Source organism: Lepidochelys kempii, chromosome 1 (assembly GCF_965140265.1).
Source record: "Lepidochelys kempii isolate rLepKem1 chromosome 1, rLepKem1.hap2, whole genome shotgun sequence".
Lineage (NCBI taxonomy): Eukaryota > Metazoa > Chordata > Testudines > Cheloniidae > Lepidochelys > Lepidochelys kempii.
Genome location: NC_133256.1, coordinates 4680694 through 4689947, shown reverse-complemented (window position 1 = coordinate 4689947; position 9254 = coordinate 4680694). Strand labels below are relative to the sequence as shown.

The following is a 9254-nucleotide window of genomic DNA, read 5'->3' as shown; positions in this document are numbered from 1 at the left end:
TCTCCCAGGGCTGGCTGTAACCCTTTCAGGCCCGGAGCAGGTGACTACCCTGCTACATAGACATAATAGGCCAGGACAGGATAAGCCTCTCCTAGCACAGCTGCAGCTGCCAGATGCCAGTTGCAGGGTTTGCCCAGGAAATTTTTTGCTTATTATTATGTGCCATTCAGTTTCCAGGGTGACTGAGGAGGCAATGTTTTACTCAGCTCTCTGGGTTCATCAGTAATCTCCCTGGACTCCACAGAGATTACTGATGAAACCAGGAAGCTGAGTAACACATACTGCTGTGACAAGTTGTCAATCCTGGGGTGCAGTCTGTGAGTGGTGCAACCACTGTGCCCCTTAACCCTCCATCTGGGCTGGCCAACCTTACACTGCTTTATTGGTGACAGAGCTACCTCTTCAAGCAATGTTATCACCCAACACAACATCAGGTGGAGCAGCAAACCCAGATGAGCTGACTGAGTGCTTTACCTAAGCCACTCAAAGACAGGCAGGAGAAAACAGCCAATTTCCCAGCTCCTCTGCCTTTCACCCTTGCTGAAGTATAAACTGATAATTATACCGTCTTGCACTGAACAGGTGTTCATACAGTATAAGCCACTAATATAGATCGTGTTCCCCTCAATGTGGGGAAAATATGCAACAGCCTTTGCACAAACAGCTGAGATTTTCCCAAACATGTCACTCAAAATATGCTTGTAAGATAAAGCATAAAACAAGTTTATTAACTACAAAAAGATGGATATATTATAAGTGATTATAAGTGATAGCAAACAAATAAAAGCAGATCACCTAGCAAATAAACAAAAATGCAAATTACGCCTAACATACTAGATAGATTGGATGTGAATTAGCAGTTTCCCACCCTGACTGATGATACAGGCAGTCCACCAAATTCCATATGCAGGTTAGAAATCCCTTTAGCCTAGAACCAGCACTTCCCACAGTTCAATCTTTGTTCCTCAGCTGTTTTTCAGCTGTTCCCTGTGTGGGGAGTGAGTCAAAAGATGATGTCACATCCCATCTTATATAGTGAAAAAAATAAAGGTAGAAAAATGGAGTTTAATGGAGCAAAATGGAGTTTAACGTGATATGGTCTGGTCTCAGGCCCTTGCATGCCCTGTTGAGTCAAAGCAGCCATTTTCCATAGGCTGTCTGGAGCATTCTCAAGAAGACTCACCAGGAGGGGAATCAGCTTCTCCTAGGGTCTATTGTTTCCCCTAATGTCCCATTACTCTAAATAGGCCTTTCACAACAGGAAAGGACTTCTTCTATTGGAATGATTCGAAACAAATTTCCATGTCTGGAGCTTATAGAATCGCCCTTCCCTGCCTACACCGTGGGATTCTAATGCAGGAAAAGGGGCTGCTGAGGAAAAAATAGTCTACCAATTATTATTATTATTATTATTATTATTATTTTATTTATTATTAGATCACAGCTCTGACAGCTTCATCGTTATCACGAGGCTGCCACTGAGGTAGCCATGTGGGTAATCAGAACCACAGAAACAGTGATGACAAACCCGGATTCCAGTAATAAAGCCTGCTGCAGGGCTGGGGCTGCAGTCCATTTGGGAAGCATCACCATGCATCCCCTGTGATTTGGCCTCCTGAAGTCTGCCATTGGCTCTCATGGAGGTTAAAGCTGGTGCACTCTAAGCCAAGAAGCTGAGGTTCCCTGATGGCCAAGTGGCCCCCAAGGGAATGTGCAAACATGCTTCATAAAGACACCTGCCTCCCTATCTGAAGAGATACTGCCTGCTGCCAGTGCTACCTCTCCGATGGCTCCTTGTCCTTTACCATGAAGAACTCTGGTGTCAGCAACTCCCCTTCTAGCAAAAACTGGGTATGTTGGCAGGTTTCACTGTCTTTAAAATGTGAAGTGAAGGGGAAAGGCTGGAAGCTGTTTACATGTGTCAATGTTCTGTGCAGCAGCAGAGGACTCAGCTGGGCTGTCGGGGTGACTCCGTGACAGGGTCTGGAGAGCAGGCAGCGCTAGGTGGCTTGGGAACCCCTCCCCTATATGTGCCTATGCTGCACACTGGGCTATTTAAGATACACAGACTCAAAATGGTCTCAGAGTGTTAAAACTCTGATGTCCTGGGTCCAGATTTCTCAGTGGGTCCCATTTCTGGAGGTCCGGTGTGCTCTGGGCCCAATTCTGTCAGGGGCTGATCCAGAGGAGCCCCTATGGAATATCAGTGATTAGTTTGCAAATCACCTCAGGTATATTTGCTTCTGGAAATTTAATCACCAAATTAATTTTCAAATATTTTATTCTCTGAGTCTATTGTGAACGCAGGAATTCAGAGCAGCATTGGTCTGTGGTATCAGGTCTGCTAGGGCATATTTCTGTTTCCTGACTGGCTGAGGGCTCTAGAATCTCTGTCCTGTAGATTCTCCTCAGAGTTACAGGGCTACTGGCATCTCTAACCCATCTCTGGCCTCATACCCTGCCCTCTCATGGGGTGGAATCCCGCGATCCTCCCACTCTCAGGCTGGGCCCTGGGCTACAACACACTGCAGGTTGACTGTGCCTGTCCAGCAGGTCCGAGTGGGTTTGGCACCTGTGGTTCTTCCCTCTAGGAGTCTCAGAGTAGTGATGAGACACGTGATCTGCCAGCCTTTTTGCAACAAAATACTCTTGTATCCGAACAGTAGGAATAAAGCATAACATGAGAAAATAAGATGGTTTTCAAACAGCAGTTTGTACATTGAACTCCAAACCCTCCCACTCTGACAGGGACCAGGCAAGCCGAGGGCCTTCAAACTTCCCCAGCGGTGTCTGTACCTGTCAGTCTTTAGAGCTTCTCAGCAGCAGCTGCCCCACCTCTGGACAGACTCCCCGTGCTGGCAAAACAAGCTGTGGAATGTGCCTGGAGCCCAGAAATAGGCTCTTCCGAAATTGCAGCTCCCCTGTTGTCTCTCAACCTCCCTGAAGTGCTGACTGAGAGATGGCTTTTCTTGAGCTGTTGCTTCCCTTCCTGCTTGTTTTCCAGCAGCCCTCTATGAAACGAAGAAGAGGCATACTGGTTTAACCCACTATAGCCGTGACATAAACATTCCAATAGTTAATCAAATACAGCCATACATCAAACATCCCAATAATTGGGTTTAACATACACATATCATTATGGCAGCTCAGCTGCACGTCTATCCCAGTGCTATTCCCAGGTGCTGCAAATTTTATAAATATAGGACTTAGGCAGTGAGAGAGAGAGAGAGAGAGAGGGGAATAGGCTACATTCATATGTGAAATGAAGTTCCATTTCCATGAATACTCATGCATTTTACATGAAATCCACTGCCTGCAAACTCACATCACATCTGAATAACAGGTGCTGGGGTTACTATGTACTAGAGAGTAAGAATTCAGGGAATGAATATTTCCTATACTGATCCCAATGCCTGTTATCACTTCGGATACAGGCTGCAGATTGACAGAACAGAACCTGAGGAGAACCAGTCAGCTATTAACCCAGAGACAGAGGAGCTACTAGACTTCTGTTTGCTGACTAGGGACTGAATGAGGGCTGAGACACTGCAATCTTTTCAGGTTGTGATGAAATCCAGATGACAGATGCTAGATTTCATGCCCCACTCTAATCTGAGAACTCATTTCTGAAAGAAGGTCAGAGGGGAAAGAATGGGTTGACCTGTGTGTACTAAAGTACAGATGTGTAAATATTACAAGCCAAAACTTTTCAGGGTAATACAAATATTACAAACCAAACATTCATGACATGCCTGTATATCGAAAGCTAGCAGCAGAGTTGTTGGAATCTCTGCAGGAAGGAGCAGTGGTAATTTTACTGCTTAACGGCTTTTGCTTTAGAAAGTATTTCAGAAGTACTCCACATACTGTTTGCAATGGGTTTGTGCTATTAACTCTTTGTTCAGTGAACAGTTGGATGATACTCTTTCCTGGTAACTGACCAGTAGCTGTTTCTAACACTTGCATTCAGGGTCATGAATACAATCCATCTGCAATACCTGTGCAAGATTTTCCAAAAAGTCCTGAGAGAACAGAACTGCTGGCCTGTGTTTCAGAAAAGAGTGAAGCTGAGGTGCAGGAAAGGGGAGTATTATAGTGGTTGTATGTAATTTACAGCCATTACTTCTTACACATGCATGGCTGAAGTAACTTGCACACTCAGATTGATATTACTGCAAACATAGTGTTTGCATAGTCTCCCATTTTTTACATCAACCCCACCCAGCTGAAATAACCATCTGTTGTCAGCTTGTACCTTGCCAGATATCAACAGACCCTTGCATGGGGAGAGGATGCGGATCCTGTGAGGATGAAGAGAAGCCTGTAGGATGATCAGACTCTCTGGATTTACTGGCTAGGCAAAGCACTTCCCCTTCTCTTGGAGGGATTCTTGGGGGTCAGAGTGTATCACTGGGAGCATTTCTTAAGGGAAAGTTAATGGAGCCGAGTTCTGATCGAATTTACACGTGTAAATCTGGAGTGATGCATTTGATGTTACTGTTACTGAATTAAGAACCTGGTCCTAAGAATTTATTGCATGTACTGCAAAGATGCAGTGGCATAATTTGAACTCTCAGGAGTGGAGGGGAATAAAAAAGTATATACAATGAGGCAATGAAACACATTTATAAATGGCTTCAATGCAGGACAGAATAGCACAATTAATTTTTTCACCATGCACTTGCCATGTGTTTACACACAAGTCATGATACAATGGGCCACACTCAGAAGTGGAGGGCCAGAAAGAGTGTCTGTGGGAAGGTCACAATTGTAAAATCACACAATGCTGAAGTAAGCTGCAGAATTCCCAGCCACAAGATATCAAGGGGGCCAGGAATTTAGCAGGATTCAAAGAAGGACTGGATGTTTATATGGGTAACCAGAAAAACCAAATATAGTAGTGAGATTGTTTGAAAAAGTCTTGGAAGGGCTCTAAACCTTCCTGATTTACACAGCAAAATATGTCTAATTATTGGGTGTTGGGGAAATTTTTCCCCGGAGCAGATTATCTCATCGCGCCCTATTGAATGGCTTTTCCCACCTTCCTCCGAAACATCTGGAACTGGACACTGGATAGTGCACTAGATATACTGCAGATCTGATCTAGTCTGGCAGTGCCTATCTTCCTATCAATTGTGTAGATCCAAGACTATGTTTTTGCTGATCTTCCTTGAGTTCCTGGGAGTCTCTAGACTTGCACTCAGAGCAGAAAGATGTATAGATAACTATTATCTAGTCTTCTGTTCTTTTTCCTCTCAGGAAGGAAAGCTCAATACTCCTTGACCTGCCCAGTACATTATGTCAGCTGTCAATGACACCAAATTCAGCTCTGCAGTGTTCCTTCTCAGCGGGATACCTGGGCAGGAAGATGTCCATCTCTGGATCTCTATCCCCTTCTGCTTAATGTATGTTATTTCCATAGTAGGAAATTCAGTCATTCTGTTCATTATAAAAACAGATCCAGCCCTCCATGAGCCCATGTACATTTTCCTTTCCATGTTGGCCATCACAGACCTTGGCTTATCAATAGCCACCATACCGACGATACTGGGCATATACTTGTTTAACTCTAGGGAGATCAGCCTCGATGCTTGTTTCACCCAGCTGTTCTTCATCCACTTTTTTCAATGTACTGAATCCTCTGTGCTCTTGTTGATGGCCTTTGACCGCTTCATTGCAATTCGTGACCCGCTGAGATATGGCTCTATCTTAACCCCACCGAGAATAGCCAAGATGGGACTGTTGTGTTTGCTAAGAGGGTTGGCTGTAGTAGTCCCACTCCCCCTTCTCCTGAAACAGTTCCAATACTGTAAAACCAATGTCCTCTCCCATTCCCACTGCCTGCACCACGACGTCATGAAAATGGCTTGTTCAGATATCACGGTCAACAGCATCTACGGCTTGTCTGCTAAGATCTTAACTATGGGGTTGGACTCACTGCTCATTTTCCTCTCTTATGTGATGATCCTCAAAACAGTGCTGAGAATCGCTTCCCACGCAGAGTGCATCAGGGCCTTGAACACCTGTATCTCCCACCTGTGTGCCGTCCTGCTCTTCTACACACCAGAGATCGGTGTGTCTCTGTTATACAGATTCGGAAAGGGCTCTTCTCCCTTACTTCAAATTCTCTTGGGCTACATCTCCCTGCTGATCCCGCCCCTGATGAACCCAATAGTTTACAGTGTGAAATGCAAACACCTTCGTGTGAGGATAATCAGAGCACTCTTCAAGTGAAGGGTCAGTTCATCACCTGGCTCCACCGCTGGCGACATGAGAGATGAAAAACATAGGCCACAGTCAGGGCCACATATTGCATCCTGGACCCTTACGTCTGAGACGACATGAGCTACTGATCTCCACTCTGTAGAGAAAGGATCCAACTGGTTCTAAGACCTGGAGCAGTGGGAGAGGGCCTCATGAGGGAGGGCAGGGTACTGGGGAAGGAGACCAAATCAGGCAGTAGCACTTACTAAGTGACCGTGTTCATGAAGAGCCAGGGGACTGGTAGGATGTTGGCCCATGAAGAGCCATATGGGTGGCTGCTCTGACCTCAGAATTCCTGCCTATGAACTCAACAAAGTAAAGGGGTTTGTGTTGGGATATGTAAGGGTTAAGTAGAGACATGGGAAACCGCTTGTGTGCTGGTACGTTATTGGGGAGTAAAGTCACAGGCAGGCCCCATTTCTTCGCTTAATAGCTAAGTGTCATCCCTCGCCATCCCTTTCAGCTTGTTGGGAATAAGTAAGTGTTGCAGCTGCATAAGAAATGTAATTGTCAAAAGGATACCCTTTGTGTAAAGAACAGTTCTCTCCCCCTCCCTTCCTTTCCCAGCTACATAAACGAAAACTGCTCATGGCCCCTTTCTCCCTCCCCTGAGAACTGCTGATTAAGGGACCGTGTAGCAACAAATTACTGCAAAGAAATGTATTTTCAAGGTAATAATGCCTGTATAACATGCATAATGCTGTGAATAATAGATAGGGGTGGGTATACTAATAGTATGGGTGTTTCTATTACTTAATAATGGTTTTGGGGTGTTGTAACAGATGTAGGCGTTTACAGAGTAACTTAGATATAAAGGGTGTACAGTAACTAATCTAGTGCTTACTTGACAATTAGGTCAAGGGCAACAAGTATCGCAATAAAGACACCCATACTCAAATCTGCCTCCGGGTTATCCTGCTCTCTTTTCTAACAGTTTGGATGCTGTTTCCCGTTACCCCTGGCCTGTCCCTGTCCCGTCTCTGGTTAAACATCCAGAGGCCATGAAGAAAGCTGCAGAGCTGTTCTGCTGTCGCAGTCCTGGCCCTTCCTGAGCGCTCTGGGTGCTGCGTGATCCATGGGGGCTGCACTAGCTGTGGACAGGGGCTATTCCAGGGGCACGGACACCCACCCTTCCCCCACGCCCTCAGCCACGCACTTGTGATTGAGTCGTGTGGGAGACATGATTATCGCAGGAGCACAGGAAAAGCCATTCTGGCAACCCTCCAACCCCCCATTAATGGCTCTGAGCGCAGCAGACCTGATCAGCCCACTCCCCACCGAAGCAGAGCAGAGCTGCCTGTGCGAGTGAGGGTCTGACACCCAGGAGTCCTGGCACGAGAGTCAGGCCCAGATTCCTTTCCCGGCCACTCCGTCCATGCTGTACCAGCAATGCAAAGGGATGGAAATGGGCCTCAGCTCCCTCACAGAGGCACAGCTAGCTCCTATCCCAGCCTATCCCATTCAGTGTATGGTGACCAACTTTTCAAAAAGCAAAAGTGGGACACAAGCAGGAGACCCATCCCCTTTGTGACCCTGCCCCTGCCCCCTTCTGCCCCCTTGTAGCCCCACCCTCTGCTCCTTCTATTCCCCCAGCACCCCACCCCCTACTTCTCTTTTCCTGAGATTCCACCCACCAGCCAGAGCCAGCCACAGTAAGAGCTGCCCAGGGAGTTAAAGCCACTGTGAGGGGTCCCAGACCCTCCACCTGCCCTGGAGAGGGCTCTGGGGGCCCCGAGAGAAGCCCTCAGCCTGTGTCCTCACCCCCTAGGACCTACAACCCAGAAGATGGATTGTCTGGGACTCCCATCAGCGGCCTGGGCTCCCAAGGCACCTCTTACCATGGCCCGGCCCTGGCCTGGCCATGGACCCTTGGGGGAGAAGGAGGAACAGGGGGCGAGACCTGAGGGGAAGGTTGGGGCAGAAGCCGGGCTTTAGGGGAAAAAGAGGTGCAGCAAGCCTGAACCAATGCAGAGCCCAGCAAACAGGGAGGTGGGTGGCTCCTAAGTAAAGGAGGAGGATGGGGCCAGAGGCTAGAAGACCTTATCTCTAAGGTCCTTGTAATGACTTATTCTCTTTTAAGGAATACTTAAAACATGAGCCTCCTTTGTGGGGTCACATTTCTACAGATTTCTCCAAAAGATAAGGTCAGGGTGCCTGCAGGGCTACCTCAAGCCACAAGTGGGCACTTTGGGGTGACACCCATCTTCAGGGACTTGGCCGGGGTGGACTGTGCTCTTGACAGCCATTACCAATGGGCAGAGGTCAGCCCAGCCCCCAGGCTGCTCCAAACTCTGATGTGGCAGGGGGAGAACAGGCCAGCAAATCAAACCCCTGTAACTGTCACTGCTCAGATGGCTGGAAGGCTGGGCCAGTTGGTCTGAGCATGGCTCTGCGACTCAAGACAGCTGAATTTGATTCCCTTGCTCTATGTGACAGTCGGGAAACCATTGGCTCTCTCTGAGCCTCTGCACAGGTGTATAGTAGCCTTGCCCTGCCTCACAGTGGTGGCGGATGGATAAATACATTCAAGGTTCTCAGATTCTCCGAGACCCTAAGATCAGGGCTGTGTCAGGGTTCCACGGAGCAACGTCCCTGAAACTTTTCTGTAAAAGGCCTCTTATCAAAAGCCTCCTGTGACAGTGGGCTTGTGGGAAGCCCTGTGACTCCAGCTCCTTGGTGTCTGTGGCAGATGTGAGGGAGCTTGTGGGTGACAGTGAGGGGTAGGTAGTGTATTTCTGAGTGGAGTGTTGGCCTCTCCTGGAGTCTAACTGCCAAACAATGGAGAGACAGTCATGGCGGCCTCATCTCAGATGGTCTGGCTGGGAGAAAGGTCTCAGGGCAAAAGTCAGCTTCACACCCTGGTGCTCTATCACGACGTGGCTGAGCACTGCAGTGACTGGAACCAGGCTCACACAGGTTTCAGCAAAGGCTGTTTCCACAAGAAAGGGGCAAACAGATGGGAAGATGCTCTCAGAGGCACAGGGAAACTA

General features: G+C 47.6%; 1 protein-coding gene across 1 annotated transcript; it reads left to right on the top strand.

Moving 5' to 3' along the window:
* The first annotated feature begins 5298 nt into the window (after window positions 1-5298).
* LOC140895006 (olfactory receptor 51G2-like) lies at window positions 5299-6234 on the top strand. Its single transcript, XM_073304125.1, has one exon. It carries the CDS (start codon window positions 5299-5301, stop codon window positions 6232-6234), a length of 936 nt encoding a protein of 311 aa, XP_073160226.1.
* The last annotated feature ends 3020 nt before the right edge of the window (window positions 6235-9254 follow it).

Coding starts and splice junctions, on each gene's coding strand:
- LOC140895006 (XM_073304125.1), top strand. CDS start 5,299: ATGTCAGCTGTCAATGACACCAAATTCAGCTCTGCAGTGTTCCTTCTC.